General features: G+C 38.6%; 3 protein-coding genes across 3 annotated transcripts; all 3 read left to right on the top strand.

Moving 5' to 3' along the window:
* The first annotated feature begins 569 nt into the window (after positions 1 to 569).
* Positions 570 to 4,731, top strand: cdc42ep1b (CDC42 effector protein (Rho GTPase binding) 1b). The gene is made up of 2 exons (XM_080043451.1): positions 570 to 1,223; positions 3,921 to 4,731. Exons 1-2 carry the CDS (start codon positions 776 to 778, stop codon positions 4,556 to 4,558), a joined length of 1,086 nt encoding a protein of 361 aa, XP_079899577.1. The 5' UTR covers positions 570 to 775; the 3' UTR covers positions 4,559 to 4,731.
* Positions 4,732 to 6,811: 2,080 nt separating this feature from the next.
* Positions 6,812 to 12,513, top strand: LOC307263429 (uncharacterized protein; the record flags this gene model as incomplete). Its single annotated transcript, XM_080044578.1, has 7 exons — positions 6,812 to 6,893; positions 8,192 to 8,266; positions 9,346 to 9,939; positions 10,286 to 10,320; positions 10,640 to 10,751; positions 11,882 to 11,916; positions 12,472 to 12,513. The coding sequence occupies 7 exons, from the start codon at positions 6,812 to 6,814 to the stop codon at positions 12,511 to 12,513; spliced, it is 975 nt and encodes a 324-aa protein (XP_079900704.1).
* Positions 12,514 to 12,628: 115 nt separating this feature from the next.
* Positions 12,629 to 17,476, top strand: LOC307263428 (interferon-induced very large GTPase 1-like; the record flags this gene model as incomplete). Its single annotated transcript, XM_080044577.1, is given in 2 exon segments — positions 12,629 to 15,934; positions 16,100 to 17,476. Coding segments are annotated over 2 exon segments (4,683 nt in total).
* Positions 17,477 to 21,591: the final 4,115 nt, after the last annotated feature.

Below are 21,591 nucleotides of genomic sequence, written 5' to 3'. Positions count from 1 at the left end.
GAGGCGATCCTCTTAGTACTGCAAGCAAAACTCAAGTTGAGACTGACAACAGGGCAGTTATCCTATATAGTCTAAAAAGATACATTATGAATATATAGATAAATATACAGTAAGCAAACACAGTTTACGTTGGCTGTTTTTTACATTTGTCAGCTGTTGTTAAACTGAAATTATGTCTTCATGTATTTGCAATTGCGGCTGGACTTTGTAAATCTGAACTGTCATTGAATGAGCCAAATCTGGACAAAAACCAAGCCGCCCCCAAACTCTCCAACTGCGTAAGCTGTGGCAACCAGAGGATACAAATTATGACCTTATAATTCATCTTCTTTGTTATTTTGGCATGAATGAAAGCCGCCGCTGTGCAGGAGAAGTAAGCTGAGCGTTTGGTCATTTTGGACAGACGTGCAGTGGTAGCTGTGCACGAGTGGAGGGAGAGTGAAAAGTAATTCAACAGAATCCAATATTGATGGGGACTTGACAGACTCTACATCCATACTGGCATCTTTCAATGAAAAGGGAAACCGTTGGCCGTCAGTGGATGAATAGTTGGCCTTGGCCGTGTGGAGAATGGATTATACACACATTCTCTGACGACTGAGCAACCACATTTTTGGGTTTTCTGTTCTCACTGTCCTGGCATTTTACATTTTTCTTCTCCTTGGTTTTATAGTGGACCCTAAACTGGAAGTTAAACTTGACTGACATGTAATCAGAGCTCAGACCCTCTCATTTGAATTACAGGGTTTTTACTCAACTTTTTCTTCCTGCCACCATGAGTCTGGGAAAAGTGCCAGGGATTAAAGGCCTTGTGTCTGGCTCACAGGGTAAACGTCGTTTCAAGAGTGAGCTCTCTGTGGACATGATCAGCCCGCCAATGGCTGACTTCAAGCATACTATGCATGTTGGTCGTGGTGGGGACGTGTTTGGAGACACTTCCTTTCTTAGCAATTACGGAGGCAGCAGAGAGCCTGGAAGTCCGGACTCTACAAACAGCTCCAAGACGACCGGGTTCTTCACACGCACCTTTCGGCACGTGCGGAAGACCTCTGGGCCGCGGCCGCGCACGGGCTCCCGTGAGTTGTCCCCCCCTCCACCAGACATCTCACCCATCATCAAGAATGCCATCTCCCTGCCCCATCTGAACATGGACTTTAATGGCCTACAGAGGGTGGGCTTCCCCAGCTCCATCAGCTCAACAGATGACTCCCTCTGCACATATGGTGAGATAATATTGATCACTTAGAGCATGGGACGTACCATCTATATCTAACACAGCAGTGGGCTTCGCCAAAAACACACAATATGAAGAGAATTAAAGTATGTCAATTTTCATATTGGCAGATTTCTATGTTATGCCGATGCTAGGGTAACAGTTTAACCAGAGAAAGCATGTGACAAGATTCCTCTACAGTAGTGGGAAAAAAATAAAGACTTGATATAACAAGTATTAATATTAACAGGAAGGAGATAGTACAGGGTGAATGTGTTCAATTCATTTTGTCATCAAAACATTTTTTGATAGAGATCAACAGACAATCCTGAAAACATGTAAGCTTCAGCAAACCAATTCCAACAACTGTTTTCTAGGTGTTAATATCAAATAATTCACATAATTAACATTAATGTGGTAAGATTAATTCATTAGTTAGTGGCTCAGAACATCATTATAACATTAATTAAAATGGAACATTTGTGCGTGATGTGAAATGTCAGGATCCTGGAAGATCCATATTGTTCGAGTCAGCTCTTTATTTATTGGTTTGATTGTTACCTCTAAATTAAACTCAGAGGACATACACGTATATATAAGTTCCTCAAAGATCCTGCAACACAAACAGCATTGTTCACTGACCTAGTTATGGACTGATACCAAGTAGTAAAACACCACTGCATTAGTCACCATGAAATAGAAAAAAAATTGTTGTAATGTTGTGTCATTACAGTTGCAGTTCTAACTATTTACTCTCCAAAGACAGAACAGCATAAAGAGCTGCTGAGCTGACTTGGTTCAAAAGACTATAAATGTCAGTGATCACACAAACAGAGAGGTTGAGGTTGCCCTCTCCCTTTCAACATCGTTCCCACATTCCTCGAAGCCAACCAACAAACAAACTGGCTTCTTCTGAGTCATCTGAAATCACCTAGGCAACACGTGTACACAATTAGGTCTATAAACACAATCACACACACAGCTGGTTTGGGAGAAAGAAAGATACTTACTGGGCATTTCCTGTCATCTCTGTATGTATGTGTCACTGCCTGTATGCACAGCATAAACACACCATTCATTATATCTACGAACCAATCAGAGCTTATCAGCCAGCAGTGTGCAGAGCCTGGACTGGAAATCCCCTTTCCGTCTCCAGATTCCTTACCCAATTCGTAAAGGAATTTTCCCCAAACTGACTGATGTGGAGTTGGCATATAGAGAGTCAATGAACTGAAGGATGATGGGAGCATTTGTCATGAGTGGGTTTCTCAGTTTGTCATCCATGTCATTATTTCCATTCATCATAATCTCTCAGTTGTTCTTTACACAAATTTGTTACACATCGTGTACTTATCTGCTGCTTAACAGTTTTTAGTCTTGAAATTACAGACACGTGTACCAATAGTGAAAATTCAAGATGGAGCATTCCAAACTAAGAATAGTATAGATACCAAAAGGGTAAAAGTAAGTGTGCTGTGCAGTTCTTATTCTTCACAATTTAATCTGCAATTCAAACCTTTATTAAACAAACATATCTCAGTTTGTACTGGGCGAAATAAGTACGGTAGGGATTTTTGGCACAACTTCATTTACTTCCAGGCTGCATTGAGAAGGCAAAGCATATGAATAGGTTCATAATACAGAATCACAAGAACAATTTTATTATCAGACGAACAACATTTAGCTCCCATCATGATATACCACATCAATTTAAGGGTCCCAGTCACTTCATATTTGTATCAATATTTATCTTGTTCTTTTCCATTCCTGACCTATTTCAGTTACATTTTACTGCTCTTACTTCTCCACCTCTTGTCTACTGTCTGACAGTTGTAACTTTAAGACTCTACAGGAGACTGAAAAATCAGTCTGTCTCTGTAGGGAAGTTTTAGCAGTAGCTTCCTGGGATGTTACATTCTGCCACCCTGTGGTGAAAGAATGGAATTGATAGACATATTGGAGCTCTAATATTTGCAAACATTCTAAGTGGCAAAATTGCAGCTCCAAACATTAACAACAAGTTTATTATTAGGATAATCCCCTTGAGATGAATCATCTCATTTTCAAGGGAGTTTTCGAGTGAAAGTTTTCAGGACTTTCAGGTCAATGCAATAAAAATATTTGATTTCAATAATGCTGTCAAACTCTAGGTTAGTACTACGTCCTTTTAACTGACCAATTGAGTCAATAGTGGGAGTCATAATAGAAAAAGTTGAAAATTTAACCAGACATAGTTTGGAAAGTTTACTGGGATGGGGACTGTACAGATTAACTCAAATAAACCTATTCTTAATGTACCATGCAACATGTTTGTATATGGGCTCATAGAAAATCTAAACAAGCATTCATTTTTTTATTTGTCTAGTTTGTTAACAAAAACATTCTTTATTAAAAAAAGATTTACTGTTCAAATCACCAAGATGGAATAATGTCAATTCTGTTCTTGGTTAGAATTCCCTGTCAGATCTTAACTAGTTCAAATTGTAGTCAAAATTTTAATTTCAAAGACTTCAATGCAAAATCCAACTACAATTCCCATGAAACATTCCTTGTAAAATACCTTGAGATTATTCTGTTAGGATTAAAAGAGGAAATCTCTGAAATGTGAGTGTAAGAATGTCTCTGAGATGTTTTCATTATATTGTGTTATTACTTCTGGTCATATCAGTGACATCATTCTGTTGGTCTGTCTTCTGTTTGTCCAAAGGTCTGCAGTCTGGATTTGTCACTCTGCCCCGCCTCTCTCGCCTTGACAGACAGTTTCAGGATGGAGATGTCTGGAAAGAGTCTCTACTAGACAGCGGTGGCTTCACACGGACACGCTCAGACTCCCTGGACTCCTTCACTATAGACCTCGGCCCTTCCCTTATGACCGAGGTACTGAGCCTGATTGACAACCCCAGCTGTTTTCAGCCGTCCAATCACAGCCATGCAGCAGGTGAGGAAGAGGAAGGAGAGGGAGATGAAGAGGAGGACCATGGCTCTCTGACAGAGACGCCTGTACAGAGCCCTGGGGTGACTTCACCCAATCCTTCCATGGGCAGTGGCTCGTTAAGCAGCACCATGACCAATAGGGGGCACTTTAGTACTTCTAACTTATCAGAACAAGAGGAGGAGAGCAGGTCCCTGAGGACACCAGATGTGTGCACTGGGTCACCTCAGAGAACAGAGCCCGCCATGGAGGCAGAAAGGTTCCAGAGGGCGGCCGACGTGTTGTCTCGCCATTATGGTGGAACGTCCTTCACAAAGGGAAGGAAGATGAGCAATAACACCTCTCCTGCTTTGTCCCACAGCCGCAAAACACCGTATGCCTTTTCTGAAGACGAGGAAGATGTCAAAGTCTAGATTTTGAAACTCTATCTGAAAGAGGGCAGAAACTGTATTGGTCCAATAAAATCATAGAAACTCTTCAGTGACCTGAGTTCTGGGTTCAAAGTCCAAGAGCCTGAACTTTATACACTATTCTGTAATTGATTTTCTTACATGCAGCAGTGTCTTTGGTCTACTACCGGGTTCTGGTCTGTCCCCATGTATTGATTATGATTAATGGACGAATGAACAATTGGAATGAACTGTGATGTTTCTATTTCTTTCACACTTTACATTATCACTTACGACATAATCATAATATTCATTAGCAAAATATACTTAACAAAACAGGTTGAAAGGTCTGAGGCATCAAGCCGAACCAGAAATGTGAGGAACGCTATTTATTAACAACTGTGTAAAAACCTCTGTACATTGTAGATAATTAACTGTAATCAGGAACACAGGAGTTATTAAAACTAAGATATCATACAATTACAGCTCACATTACTCCAAAGTCAATGTGATAACTGCACCTGCAAAATGTTTATAGGACTGTTTATCCGGCTTTGAGCAGTATTAGTTTCATGTTTTCCAAAATAATATGGCTGATGTAATAAATATTAATGTCATTTCATAAAATGATTGCGGTCACTTTTTTTGAAACATTGCAAACTCACCTCAAATTCCCCCAACAGCCGATAAGTCATGTAAATAAACAGTCAACAAGATTTTAATCAGTTCTCAAATGTACTCCTGATAATGCTTTGGCATCATTTGATATCAGAAAAATATGTTTCAGAATATAACTGAAAAATAGGAAATATTTCCTCTTTTTAATCCAGCCTGGTCCTATACATGATATCAAGTTCAGGAAACTGGCACAGAACAGAAGATCAGTCAACTCACTTCCTTGACGGTCAAAGACAGACTCCACAAACAACACACAGTAGTCAGCATTTACCTATACAGAGTTGTTAAATTGGCTAATCTGTTAGCACCTTTTTACATATCCAACAGTCACAGAGCAACATTGGCTGGAGGTGTCTCTCTGGCCGCCTGTTTAATGTACACAAATTAAAATAATAACCTGAATAAATGAACTGATACGCATAAGGAATGCAGATGCTCCCACACAGGTGCATTGAGTTGATTCTGTATCAGGATGGAAAGAGGATTCATAGTAGGGGCAAAGACAGCAGTGACCTACAGGCCTTAGTTGCCATTAAATCGGCCTATATCACATGGTTTCAGGGAAAATGGAGCTCTATTGTAGCTGTAATTTGTGTTTGCTGTCTTCTGATTACACCCTGAGATTATTTGTAGAGGGTATACATTTTGTTGCAAGTGCTCAGTGTTGACAGGGGTTTGTACTTGACTTTTTTGGTAAAAACAAGAAAAAACCTCAGTCAACACTCGAAACCTAAAGCTAAAGTTTCCCTTGAAGTCACATGGTTTCGGGTAAATCGGTAAGTGCAGTCCTACTTTCAGTTCGTAGTAACGTTCATGCAGAGTTTATCAGCTGCTTAAACTTATCACATCATATCAGATTTGTTAAGAGCAAGAGGGAGGAGTTTGGAAGGGGCAGACAAATAAACTTGACGTGATATCTTTCTACATAGTGTGGGGACTGGAAACGAAACTGCCACATCTACACAGACCAGGCAGAGCTAAGGAAACGTAACGCATGACAAAAGGTGAGTTTATAAACATACATATATACAGTACATACATACAGTTTAATATGGGTAACAGACATTGGGACTCATTTAGGCCTATCAATAGTTCCCTTTAAAAAATGTTCTAAGAAAGATCCACCTGAAAAGTTTGTATCAGTTTCACGACATTTTCACGAAAAATATTGCCTAATTTGCATAGTTTATTAATTTTGTGAAATACATAGCTACATATACATAAAGTATTTCTCATAATATGAAGATTAATCTGGTAGAAATGTATGAGTATATCTAAAAAGGGGGAAAAAAAAGTCCCATTCACCATGTAGTGTGATACTAGTGTCATCTGTTGTGGTAATTTTCAGGAATTGCGTCCCAGGTATATGGTCAAAATGGCCATGTTCGCTCATCATGAAAATACACAGAAAACACTCACTTTCATAAAAAGCTATCAAATGTAGGCTACTGCACATTTCAAAAGGACGCATGAATATGTTTACATCCTCTTAGGTCATGCTGAATAAAACAGGAAATTTCAATAGTTTTTGTATGGTATTGTGAATTTGCGGTGATGGTTTATTGTTTTATTTACGATTTAAGATGAAGAGTAGATACGATGGAGACAGACAACTATGACAAGAGAGCAGCTGGAGGAGAAGGAGAATCTGAAAACAAATCTGTAATACCGAATGACAAAGGTGATCTATAATTTTATTTCTTAAACTTGGATGGTAAGCTAACCAAATATAGTTTTTTATGCTGATCCTGTGTATTCTGCTTTGTCTTGCATGGCCATGTAATAGATGGGATACAGCAGAGTGCTGCCGAAACCAAGGTAAAGATCTTCTCAATTACATTATCATTATTCATCATTATTCACTAATTCTTGAGATATGAGACAAAACGTCCTACACAGAAGAGCATTTTATATGTTTTTTTTTTTTTTTTTTAAGATTTTTTTTTTGCATTTTATGCTTTTTTATTAACGCCTTACCAACTGAGCTAAGGGCGCCCCCTAGCATTTTATATGTTTAAGATAAATACATTTACATTCATTACTTAAAAAGTTACATACATGAGTTGATTTTCTCATGACATTAATTTCATATTGAAAGAAACACATTTCGGCACAATTTCTTAAAATGCAGGCTCTGTACCCAGAATTTGTACTATAGGGCTATGTCATTTATTAAGCCTGTCCATGCCAGGAGGTAACAGTATCAGACTGTCATAAAAGTGTTTAAAACTGTTCCAAAGTCAAACATAATGAAAAGCATAAATGAAAGAGAACATCAATAACTTTTCAATATATAAGAAAAGTTAACTTTAAATGATTCATTCCATAAAATTCTTCAGGTTTTGTGTCTGACGGAGATGAAGTGTGCAATTACGTTGTCCCAAAGCTCTTTTTACAGTTATATTGTTTTATTTTTGAATAATGGAATATTACACATATTTTCACATATTAGCTGATTTACATAGCCCTGTGAACACCCTAAGGCGTATCTTTTACTACATCATTGCTATAGAGAGAGCAAAAATTAGTTCAACTGCTCTCAATCCCACAAATGTAACTCCTCATAGGTATTTGTCGCATAAAAATGTAGGAAATCTTATGTGACTACAGAAGCATGACATACATATTGGGATTTGTGAGTGATGGGAAGTCCAATCATTTATTAACTGAGACACAAAATGTTCAAAGAATGAACATGTGTATCTACTAAACAGGTTAGAACGGCCAATCTACTGACTTCATACATTCAATAATGTTCAGTTTTGAAAGAAATTCTGGAAGTGCCTGCAATCACATTTACAGCCACTAGTTTGCGCTAAATGATAAAATGTTGTTCACACACAGCCTAGGCTCTGTACGGGCATATAAACAAAGGGTATGCAAAAAAAGGGGCCCACTGTAGCAAAATGCCCTTTTACAGAGAGATGTTTTTTTTTCAGTGTGATCCAGTGAACATAACTGGAGATGTTGAACAATCAGAGAAGAACGATGAAAGCACAGGAGGAGAGTCTAAAATCAAGTCTAATTCTATACCACCGGCAACCAATGAGAAAGGTAATATTTTAATCAAGACTTGTAAAGTTTCACTAATAGATGTGTAAACTTTCAAACATATTTAAACATTAATTAAATGAGTGGACATGATAATGTGTCTAATTATACAATTTACAATAAGGTACACACAATTGTAGGAAGTTACTGAGTAACGAATGAAAAATTAATGAGTAACAACTATAACCCTGTTTATTCTCTGTAAGCACTCTTTTGACCACTTGGCGTCACTATTGGCTTGTGTTTGACCATTGTAATACTGTGTTAGTGGAATAGTATGCTCATTTACCTGGCTGCAGTAGTGCTCAGGCAATTACTAATGTAGATATTTCCTTTATCATTTTGCATATTGTGAACTTATGTAATTTGATATTAATGTATAATAATATAATATTCAGACCACACACATACTTATGCAGACATAGTTACCTCAAAGCCTAAGTTATTTATCCAGTGCATTGCTGAGCTGTGCTGTAATCCACTATCTCATATTAAAGCCCATGACTGCATCCTTTCATCTACTCTGTGTCTGCTCTAACCCAATATCCTTATACAGTCCACCTATTCAACATATTGAGTAACTTATATATAGTAATCACTATAAATTAATTGACCACTGTAACTATATAGTAGTTACTCAATAACTATATAGTAGTAACTCATTTGTTCCTTAATAACTACCATTACCTATTTCACTAAAACAGTAACAACCAGTCTGTCTTTCAGTAACTAATCAATAGTGATTGAATCCAAGTCACCCAGGAACTAGTGATTGAATCCAAGTCACCCAGGAACTTTTCAATAACTATGTAGTAGTTACTCAATAAATATATAGTAGTTTCTCAGAACTATATAGTCATTTCTCAATTACAATATAGTAGTTCATAATTAACGATATAGTAGTTACTCATTCATTCTTCATTTGTTTCTCAGTAACTACCTACAATTTTGTGTACATTATTGTAAAGTGTTACCTATTTTACTTATTTAGTCATTGCATTTCTGCAAAGTCTGTAACTTTGATAATGCTGTTTCAGTGATTTGCATTGCTGCATAGTATTGTTGTGTTTCTTTTGTTTCAGTGATTCCTGAACTCACACTTGTGTTAATTGGTGACACAAATTCCATTGAGATTGGGTCAAAAAACATCTTACTTGACACTGATAAAGCAACGGTAGAACAGTTTTCATCCAAACTGTATGATTTGTGTGGTCGACACATCTCTGTCATTAACATGCTTGGCATACAAAACATTGACAAATTCCCATTAAATCAAGGAATTCATGCCTTTCTCTTACTGTTACAAAATGGTCTGCATAACAGCCAGTACAGTTCAGGAGTGCAGTGGTTAGAAAAGGCTTTTGGGAAAGGATTACTTCCTTATTTGATGACAGTTGTGACTCATAAGCCAGATGAAATATATGAAAGTGCATTGACAGACCTGAAAGCCAACAGCAGTTTTGTTGAAAGAAGATACCACACATGTACAAGAAGTATGATGGATGAAACAGAGATAATGGCTCTATTGGAAAAGATAGACATCATGGTCTCTGAAAATGATACACAATACAGTAGACTGATGTGTGACGGAAATAAAGAGAAGAAAGAAAACCTTGACCAGAAATCCCACAAAGAAGAAAAGATCGATTCCTCAGTGTTTCAGCAGAAGCAAACAGGTGAGATTTTAATGCATTTACAGATTACACTTAGACTGCTTCATGAAGATCATGGACATAACGTAAATTACCAACATGTAGAAGATCGTACGGAGATATTCACTGATTTGGACAAAAAGTGATTTTGACATAAATTGCTGTCCAGTTTTTTAATAGCGCAGATACAACCAAAATCCCATCACATTATTTATGCAACTGGCTTGAAGGGGGTAATATTGTGTCTTGATAAAGTTTATCTTAAGAAAAATTTTATTAACACAGAACATTTGAAAATATAGCATGGTAATATGATCCAATAAAAATGTAGACTTGATCTTCTGCAATCTGCTCTTACTTTATCCCGCAGTCGAGGAGATGGATTGGAATGCAGCTGAAATCAAGGTAATGGAAAGCTTTTTCAACTGTATTAATGATTGATAGAAGAGCATTTGTTTTCTAAATATAGCCTATTTTTCGGAAATCGTATGAGATTCTAAAGTATTCCATCTAAAACTGTTCCAATCTTCAAAGCTGAAGATTACAATTTTTATCGTTTTACTTGTATTAGTTTTTGTATTTTACTGGATTGGTACACCTCTGAGTCTTGTTGATATTCAGTGCTTTTAACTGTTTCCTTGGCCCAGTTATTGCTGAAAACATTCGTATTGCCAATCTGGTGAACTATTGTAAAGGTTATACATATAAAATCAATGTTTTCTAGTGTGAAACAGTGAATGAACCTGATGGTGATGAAGCCTCAGAGAAGACTGATGACAACACTGGAAAAGAGTCCAAAATCAAATATGTTACTCCATCTGCAACTGAGGAGACAGGTAATATTTTAATTAATAATAGAGCAAATAAAGCTTTTAATATTCAAAGTAACTCACAATTTACATTATTTAAAGTTATTTGTTCAGTCACAAATTCATATGTCCCTCTGGTTCTACTGTATGTTGTTCTGCAGGTACCTTAGATGCTAGGTGGCCAGTCGAGCCCCTTTGTTTACATAGCCTACCCTTTGTTTGAATACCAGTTTACAGAGACTAGGCTGTGTATTACCACTGGATTTTTTTTTACAACATGCATTCAACAGAAGCAAAGTGTTTTAAAAGAAATACTAGTGTAAGAAGAATCTTGTTCTGAAACAGAACATACACTTAAGTTTACTATGGTAGTAGAGAAGTTACTACAAACACAGCCTTTAAAACAAATGTACAAGTATGGATTTGCAATTAACGGTCAGATAATACTAAAATGAACAGGTTTTAATGCACAATTCTTGATTCTGTGGTTAAATAAATACAAATAAATTAATAATTACTGGGAGAATGTATTTCAGTGGATATTTAGTGATTAATCCTGCTTTACCTGTATGCTCCGTTATTAAACTAAGTGATATTTAATTAATTTAGTTTGGGGTGTCTTTATACATGTGATTGTGTAAGATCACCAAGAAGTATGGGCAATTTGGATTACGCTGACATCTCTTTCCACTGGGACCCAGATTGGTAAAAGGGAGCAACCCGGTCGGACACTGAGAAGTGTTGAATGTAGCCATATAGTCAAACATACTAAAAGACTGGCTGGTAGCTGGAAAGGTTATAGTTCCCTTCCCTGTCACTGCCAAAGTTTCTTGAGCAAGGAACCAAACACCATACTGCATGGAGAGCCAACTGGCCATCCCTTCAAACCGTTTCAATAGTTGCATGTCTGTGTGTGTGTGTGTGTGTGTGTGTGTGTGTGTGTGTGTGTGTGTGTTCATATGTGTGTGTCATGAAAAAGACGTATAAATATAGATGGTTTTCTTCTTCAATTATGTTTCATGTCATGAAAGGGGTAATATTGTGTCTTGAAAATTGAGATTAACAAAGAAGATCTGAAAATATAGCATGGTTAACTTATCCAATGTACTTTTTCTAAACCTTGATCTTGTGCAATCTGCTCTTACTTTATCCTGCAGTAGAGGAGATGGATGGGAATGCAGCTGAAATCATGGTAAAGGAAGGATTTTTCAGCTTTCTTAACGATCATACATAATATTTTTCTGAGATAATATGATATTTTAAAGTATTTCATCTAAAAAAGTTCCAAACTTCAAAGCTGGAGATTCAAATAGTGCATATTATTTGACATTCATTGTAATTTTTGTATTTAACTGGATTGCTGCATCCATGTGTGTTGTTGATATTGACTGCTGTTCACTGACCTTGTTTATGTTTTCTTGGCCCAGTTATTACTGAAAACATTCTTAAAGCCAAGTGTTCTTATCTGGTGAACTATTGTAAAGGTTATACGTATAAAATCAATGTTTTCTAGAGTGATCCAGTGAATGAACCTGATGGTGCTGATGAAGCCTCAGAGAACACTGATGACAATACTGGAAGAGAGTCCAAAATCAAATCTATTATTCTATCTGAAACTGAGAAGACAGGTACCATTTTAATTAATAATTTTAATTATACTATTCAAATTAATTCACAATTACATTATTTAAAGTTATTTGTTCAGTTAAAAATTGATCTGTCCCTCTGGTTCTTTGTTGTCTTGCAGGTACCTTCGATATGGATACGAGTGGAAACAAGGATGAGGTAAGAAACTCAACATTTAATTCAAAAGTTCTTTAGTATTATTTACTTTATATCCCATTGTATGACTTTGTATTACTTTTAAATACATTAAATAGTTTTTTACCTAATTACAGGAGTCAATGAATATTTCTGAAGAATTCAAACAGAAGAAACAACATGAAAAAGAAACTGAAACTCTGCTTGGCAGACTTCACCTTCAGGAGAAACAGCAGCAGAAGTTCTCACCAGCAGATTTTCTTAAAATAGGTCCACCTGTGAAAAAGGACAATGACACATCTGAGAAAGATCTTGCTCATACTTTTCTTCAGAGGTTGATGATGTTAGACTACAGAGCCAGATATATTCCTGTAAGACAAGACAGTCCTGATGTGAGCCAGTCAAAGACAGTTTTTGACACTGTTGAGACGGAAGAAAGCGATTTAGATGACTTTTACAAATCAAGTGTAGACTCTGAACCATCAAAACCGACTCATGTGCATCCAATGGATGTTCAAATGGCAGTATTTCATTGCTCAGACAGTTTTTTTAAACAGAACATGATTACAAAGCTATCACAATGTCAGTATGCCTTACCTCTGCTTGTCCCTGACCCAGTCACAATGGATATTCAATGTCCGCTTTGGACCTTCAGACAAATAATAAAAACATGGAAGATATCTCAAATCAAAGATAATTCAAACACAGTCAACATGAAGAGTATGCCCATCTGCACAGCAGAGACACCCATGGTGTCATTTTTCCGTCTCGGTTCACTATCAGTGTCTAAATCTCAGCTGATGAACTCTTTGATCAACGACCGTCACAGCACCTTCTTCCACAGAAACTGCCCAGGTAGCACCAAGTCTTGCCATTTTATGAATGGAGTGGCAGAAATTGCCTGGTACTGCCCTTCTGGAAAACCTAATGATGCCTTCACTGACTGCATTGCCTTCTGTAATCTCCATGGTGATGCTCTGTGGATTGAGAAACAGCGTGAAATAATGACTGAAAAATCTTCAGTCAATGTTGTTCTTTTACCATCTCTGAAAAAAGGCGACAAAAGCACAACAATTATCTCAGCCCTTTACAAGTCTCCAAAGCCTCTCATTTGTCTGATTGTTGATGAACATTTTGATGCTGTTGAGACAAAAAAGGGAAAATACAAAATGGGTCTGAAAGACAGAAGCCACTCAGATGTTTCTGAAGAACTGAAAGGAATCATTGGAAAACTTTTGGCTGGACCACATACATCCTTCCAGCTTAAAACCATGGCTAAGGTATCTGGAATCAGAGTGGATGAAGATGACACTGTCTGTCAAAAGGGGAAATCTGCTGCAATGAAAACAGTAAGTTTGCTTCAGGGGATGGATGTCTCAAAGATCAAAGATACATTTCTCCCTTGTCAAGGTCAACTCTGGCATGACTGGTGCAAAATAAACAAAGAACTGCATCATCTCAAAGGACGCATTGAAAAGGAGAAATGTAAAAAGCTACAGGAACAGGTGCAAATACGGAAACAGCAATGTACTGCTATAAGTGAGTTGATGAATTTGTTCATTGAAAGCCTCTCCTCTTCGACACCAACTGACAGAGAGTATTTCCTTAAATGGACTCAGATCTTAATAGATGCCCTCTCCACAGAAGACCTCTCTTTAATTCTCCAAAACTATGATGAAAAGTGGTCTGAGGTTTTGGTTTTGAAGAAGAAGCATGACAAATCTGATGAGCTGAAGGGCAAACAAACTGAACTTGATCAAATCTCAACTAAACTGCAGTCAGCTACTTTTGGCTTGGAGCACATCTTTAGAGAATTGGGACAGATATATGAAGCTCATGCATCCCTGCAGGATCAAACTAAATTGGGGCTGACTGACTGGTCTAAATACCCTGAGATGGCTGCAGAACTGATGATATCAGGACACCCAATGGAGCTGATGGATGGAGATGCAGGTCATGTGCCTTTATCATGGATTTCTAGTCTTTTAGATGAAGTCATCAAGAAACTAGGCAACCAGAGAGTCTTTGTTTTGTCAGTTTTAGGCGTACAAAGCAGTGGAAAATCAACAATGCTGAATGCCATGTTTGGTTTACAGTTTGCAGTGAGTGCTGGCAGGTGCACAAAGGGTGCCTTCATGCAGCTGGTCCAAGTGTCAGAGGAGATCAGGAAAGAGTTTAAGTTCAACTACATCCTGGTGGTGGACACCGAAGGACTGCGTGCTCTTGAGTTGGAAGGTAACACCACTCTTCACCACGACAATGAACTTGCAACATTTGTTGTTGGTCTGGGAAACATGACATTGATCAACATCTTTGGAGAGAATCCAGCTGAGATGCAAGATGTTCTGCAGATCGTTGTTCAGGCTTTCATGAGGATGAAGAAAGTTAAACTTTCTCCAAGCTGTGTGTTTGTTCACCAGAACGTTTCAGATATTGCAGCTGCAGAGAAAAACATGGATGGAAAGAGACGACTGCAAGAGAAACTGGACCAAATGGCCCAACTTGCTGCAAAAGAGGAGAGTTGTAATGCTGAGTGCTTCAGTGATGTCATTGCATTTGATGTGCGAAAAGATGTAAAATACTTTGCCCAACTGTGGGAGGGGAGTCCACCTATGGCTCCTCCAAATCCAGGTTACAGTGAGAGCATCCAAGAGCTGAAGAACATCATCCTCTCTAAAGCTCGATTATCCCCAGGGATTACTCTCTCACAGTTCAAATGCAAAATTCAGGACCTGTGGAATGCCCTGATAAACGAAAACTTTGTTTTCAGTTTCAAAAACACACTTGAAATTGCAGTGTACCGAAAACTTGAGGTCCAGTATGGGAACTGGACCTGGGCCCTGAGAAGCCCTATGTTGACCATTGAGAACCAGCTGTATACCAGAATTGAAAATGGTAAACTTGACAAGGTTGAGCTCAGTTACATTTTTACAGAAATGAGCAAGACCTTTGGAGAAATCAAAAAAGATATGACAACGTACTTTGATGATGACAGAGATAAAGAAATGTTGGTTCAGTGGCGAGGCCGATTTGAAAGCAAAATCAAGGAGTTTCATGACGAACAAGCTAAAGGAGTTAAAAGAAAACTGGATGAAGTTATTCAACAGAAGCAGGCTTGTAAAAAGTTAGATAATAAGAAGACAGAGTTTGAGAACAAGCTACTACAAAAGAGCAAAGATCTTGCTCATCAGTTAAAAGACCAAGCAAAGGATGAAGAGGAACTTAAGAAGCAGTTCAACTCTGTTTGGAGTCACTGGGTTAATGAATTAACTGCAGATACAAAACCCATTGAGGACATTAACTTGAACGATGATCAAGCATCTATCCTTCTAGACCTTGGTTATGAATGGTCTCTCATAGATGAATCCAAAAGAAGCGGCAGCTACAAAAACATATCGCAGGTTGGAGATTACATTAATTATGTATCCCTTATAAAGCACCAAGAGCTTTGTGACACAAGCCAAGAATCCCAAGATGTTAGGAGGGAAAACAAGAACCCAAAAGGGCAAGAAAGATGTTCAAAGTGGGTGTCTTTTAAAAGAATATTTGGATGTTTGTCGTTAACGCAACAAGGAAAGCAGCATACATCATGCAGTGCTTTTCCGTATGTAGAACAGCAACTGATCAGATCCCTCATTGATGATGTTGAAAAACAGTCCCTTAATGCAATCAAATGCAAACCTGTAGCTGAAAGAGGCTACAATGCAACTTACTTGCAAGAAGTGGCCAAAAATGTTCAAACAAAAGTGACAGAATTTGAATCAGATAAGAAATATACTCTGAAGAAGGAATTCACGGTTCATCTCATATTGTACATATTTGACAGAGCAGGGAGTTGGCTTTCACGGACCCACAAGAAATTCAAAATTAACAACGATGCGCTCACTTACTTAAATGGCAAGAAAATGCAATATTACAGCATTTTCAGAAGCTTCTGCAAAGGAAACTCATCTGCTGTTGTGCTTGGAGAGCTGATCTGTGGAAAACTGAAGAGCTCCGCTATTGAGGCTGTCTGTAACAAGACTGCCATTGATCTCGCTGGAGAAATGAAGTGCAGTTTCCCAGCATTCAGTGGGAACAGGTTGAACTTGGAGAAACATGTGTTGAAGTCACTCGCAGTGAAAGAGGACTTTGATGGTTTTATCACCTACATCCGACATCCAAGGAACCAAGCAGAGAGTTTCATAAAAGAAGAAGTTAAGAAATACATCTTCACAAGGAACAAAAAAAAAGCACAGAATTTGCTCAAGAAAAATGTTGAAGACATCAAAACACGTTTGAGTCAAGCTTTATTCACTGCAACAGAAAAAGTCAAAACTAAGAGAGGGGACACAGACATGTGGGTAAAGGAATTTTCCAGTTTTCTCAAAGATGAGCTAACCTTCACCATTTGTTGTCAAAACTTCAGCGACATAAACAATTTTGACTTTCTTAAAGAAGAGATAGAGAGAGGCCTTGTGTCCGTCATACACAAGATGAGCAGCCTGTCATTGGATAAGATCAAGGAATTCAGGCTGCAGCCTGATCAAATCCTCATCGATCAGCTGTGTAACTGCTGCTGGGTAACGTGTCCATTCTGTACAGCTGTTTGTACCAACACCCTGGAAGATCACAGTCCTGATGATCACAATGTGCCTTTTCATCGATCTATTGCTGTCAATGGATGGCACTACAGAAACACAGTGGAGCTGTCGATTGATTTCTGCACATCAAATGTTGCAAGTGAGGGACGTTTTCACCCTAATGAAACAGAAGAGACCATTCCCTTTAAACAGTACCGAACTGCTGGCCCAAGGTATGCTAACTGGAGAATTACCCCTGATGAGTCCAAGCTGCCGTATTGGAAATGGTTTGTGTGTCGATTTGAAAAACAACTGGAAGAGCACTACAAGTTAAAATTCCAGGGCCTTGGTGAAATTCCCAGTGAGTGGAAAGAACACAGTAAACAAGAAGTTATTGAAAGCCTGGATGAAATGTTCAAGTGTGAGTGAGCCAAAAATACAACCATGCTTGGCATCATGATACTAATTGTAGATTCTCCAAATCACCCACTTTAATCACGAGAGTGTGAGTGTGTGTATATGTGTGTGTGGGAGAGTATATGTGTGTCTAAGTTTAAAATAAAAAGTTATTTTTAGATAGTAAGTGAATTGCATTATACCATTAATTAAGGATATCTGCACATGGCCAGAAACAGAGGAGAACACAATTTATGTGTAATTACCATAGACTGCATATAAAATAAGTGATTACAAATTATGTATGACACTGATCAGAATCCTCATATATACATTATTAAAAAAGAAAATAATTCAAACAAGGAATGTGAGAGTTTCTAAGTTGTCAATAATTATGAAAATAATTGCATTCCTCTAAGGAAGGAGAAGCACCATTAATACAGTAGTTTAAATTGAAGGGATGTTGTTTCTTTGTACTTATACTTTTAGATCGATTCGAGATCTGAAGTCGTTCTTCCGACTACGGTGTGTTCACGTGCAATTAAGCCGGAAAGTGGGAATGTTGGTTGTAGGCTAACCATAACAACAGTGCTACGAAGAAGATGTGTGGACTGTTAGCCTATACTCACAGAGATTAAACTCAATGCTGATAGTTTTTCCTAGTATTTTCATTACAATGAAGAGAAAACGAAATGGATAGGTGAGCTGTGAGATAGACTATGATTGATTTCAAATATGCACCACGTAAATAATGAAACCGGTATTAAACAGTCATCTTTGCCTGCCATGTTGACGATGCGGATGACGTCAAGTTGGTAAGTCGGGCAACAAAATATTTTGCAGAGTTTCTGAGTTGTTGTTCCGATTTAAAGCTGAAGTTGAGAGTTTTTTTACTGTAATATTTGGCAAAACTGTCATAATAGCCATTCAGCTATATGTAGGTGAAGTGGTCTGAAAATATTTTTTTATCACTTTGCTCCCCCCTGCCTCTGTGTGCTGCCCCCCAAAATTGCCACCGCTCATGTTAATTTTGACCAATCAGAGCGAGGTCAGATTCTCCGTTCTTATTGGCTGTGGGACCTTGGCAACGACGTTGATGCGTCAGTTGCGTGAGCGTTCACGACCCTAGCAGTCTGACACTAGCCTATTGTTTGGTACAAGGCTACTACGGCGGACAGTGAGTAGCAATGTCTTCACAAACGAACCCTCAATTTACCATTCCCAGGATACTAACAACTAACACCGCTAAGACAGCAAAAAAACGAGGAAAGATGAATGTTGAAAAGTTAACTGATGAAAGGGAGACGGAGAGAGCTTGAAAAAAAGTACACCGGCCATGTCTTCTTGCCCTATCACATCAAGACCTCTCCGACCGCAACCTCGTCCCCTTCCTCTGCCTGCCGCTGGCCCCATATAGCCCTCGTCCTGTGATCAGTGTTGCCAACTCAAAGCGATTTTGTCGCTATATTTAGTGACTTTTCAGCCCCCCTGGCGACTTTTTTTTTTCAAAACAGCGACAAGCGACAAATCTAGCTTTTTTTTCTGGTGTTATTGGTGACTTTTTTCGCCAAAGCAAGTTTCATCTCTTCTCAACGAGCAGCGGGAGCACTGACACGCAGCCCGCTCCTCGCGCAGCAGCCCCGAGCGGAGAGGTGTATCTCCTGCTCTGACCGCAGCTGGGAGGGGCTGCTGCGCGAGGACCGGGCCGTCTGTCAGTGCTCTGTGACGGGGGACGGGCCAGGAGGCTCCCGCTGCTCGTTGAGAAGCGTTAAAAGTGATATTTGCTTCGGCGAAAAAGTCACCAATTACACCAGAAAAAAAGCTAGATTTGTCGCTTGTCGCTGTTTTGAAAAAAAAGTCGCCAGGGGGGCTGAAAAGTAGCTAAATATAGCGACAAAATCGCTAAGTTGGCAACACTGCCCTCCCAGCCCTTCCCAGCTGCGGTCAGAGCAGGAGCATAGTAGGAGATACACACACACCTCTCCGCTCTGTTACAATTAGGCTAGTTTGCTATCTTGCCTGGCTGTTACAGCTACTTTTGTTAGGCCTACCAGCACACTTACAATGATTTTAAGCTAACATACATGGTATGTCTGTGATTAAAATGTATGCTCAATATGTACGTATGTAGTTATCATTACTAATGTTTAATAACCTCGGAATCGGACATGGTGTTTGTCTCCTGTCAATGTAACTGAATTCACATGAACGCGCGTAGCTGTCGTTCAGAGGGAGGAGCTAAAGCAGGTAAAGCGTTGGGAAAACAGCCGTTGGGATCCCAACGGCTGAAATTATCAACTGCAGCTTTAAAGCTGGTGTGGAGGATTTGGGGAGAAAATGGCAGTTGGGATAGAGATTTGAATCCAAATACCTCAACCGCTCCACTTGTTCTCTTTGGTCCCTCCTCTATATGGTCCCTCCCTGACACGCTCTACACCAGGGGTATTCAACTAAAATTCAAATAGGTCCAGTTAGAGAAAATGTCCTCAAGAAAAGGTCCGGAACATCATAATGTCTAACTTGCGTTGTGATTCAGTGTGATATATAGTGAAGTAGCCTAGTAGTTGTATCAACGTCTGCATGTAATTAACAACTGACTGTCAGATCAATATAGAAAGAACAATTCAAAAACATTTCAACAATATTTATTCTCACTTTTAAATAATTATAGATATATAATACTGAAGATATATGTATTATTTAAGTGACTCAACTGAAACTAATCTCTTCATAGAGAAGGGCTGCATTTAAAAATAAAATGGTGAAAATAAATATAATAATCTTAAAATAAAGATAAAATATATAATTCATTTTTGAAAAATTAAATAATTTTGAGAAATATTTTCAATGTATCATTTCTAAACTTCACTATACCTACTATGTTTGTTTAACATAGTAATCTCCCACTTTGTCTAATACTGGATTTTTATTTTGCAATTTTGAAAAGCTCTGAAAAAGTGACATGTCAGAAACTAAACCCCTGTAGGGGGTCTGGGGGTTTCCCCCCCAGTAATTTTTTTTTGTGTTTTTAGAATGTAATCGGAGCATTCTGGTGCATTCTGGGGAAAATAATAAAAGAAAAGGTCAACATTTAATATAGGCTAGTTAAGATGAATAGAAAAATTAACAAAACAACATAACTTGCTAGCAGCCAGATAACTGGACTGAGGGACGGATGACCACTAGCTTTCGCTAATGTTAGTGGGGGCTACTGCCAAATATCTTGCTAAAAAATTAACCTGTATTTATAAATTCTGCCATTACTAAGAATATGTAAAACTTAAAATGTAGATAATTGTAACTACATACAATTTTTTTTTTTAAATAATGTTTTTCCTGTTGCTGTTGTGGGCAGTAGATGCAGTGCTGCTGGCGATTGGTGATTATGTCAATCTTATGTCTGTGTCATTCACACATAGGTCTACATCAGGGTAATAGAGAGTCCACATGATTGCACCTTGACCGGTTTTCACCAGTCTTACAAAAGGGGAAAAAACCATAGATAGTAAATAATAGGAAAAAACTCAGCTGTTGATCGCTCGTTAACTCGCTCGCGACACACGGAGCCGGTGAGCGAGCGGGCGAGCGAGAGAGAAAGCTGTCTCTCACTCTCTTCCCGCTGTCTTTCTCACTCTAATCTGACTTATTTCGCTGAAATTCTCGTAATTCTTGCACTTCTCTCTGACATCTCTCGCATGATAGCTCACTGTCTCTGTCTGTGAGCCAGCCTGAGCCGGGAATGCAGATTCGATTGGCTGCCTGAGTAGCAGGAGGCGGGATGGCTTAACTCGAAAGCATTTCCTGATTCGCGAAACCAGTACCGTAAAGTCTAGAAAAGCTGCGCCGGTCAAAATAGAAGCGCCCCGTCAAAATTTTAAATACTTAAATAATTGATTGACTACAGGTCCGGGTCCGTATAGGACGGCGTCTGGGTCCGGACCCGGACCGCGGTCCGCCTGTTAGTGACCCCCGCTCTACACCAACAAAGTCGTGCCAAAGTGAATGGACAGTCCCAACAGCCAATAAGAACAGAGAATCGGAGTCTCACTCTGATTGGTCAAAGTGTACAGCTCATGTTAATGTTTTACCAATCAGAAATAACATACCCCAGCTTTAAGCCAGTGTCTGTGTGCTTTCTTACCTTCTTA

Source organism: Ammodytes marinus (genome assembly GCF_949987685.1).
Source record: "Ammodytes marinus genome assembly, chromosome: 16".
In the NCBI taxonomy this organism is placed as follows: Eukaryota; Metazoa; Chordata; class Actinopteri; order Uranoscopiformes; family Ammodytidae; genus Ammodytes; species Ammodytes marinus.
The sequence above is the reverse complement of the archived record's forward strand: the minus strand, read 5'-3'. Positions and strand labels throughout refer to the sequence as shown.

Bases quoted from the DNA above. Each gene is read 5' to 3' on its own strand.
- cdc42ep1b (XM_080043451.1), top strand. From the start codon at position 776: ATGAGTCTGGGAAAAGTGCCAGGGATTAAAGGCCTTGTGTCTGGCTCA. The intron at 1,224-3,920 runs GTGAGATAATAT...GTTTGTCCAAAG, and splicing joins TGACTCCCTCTGCACATATG to GTCTGCAGTCTGGATTTGTC.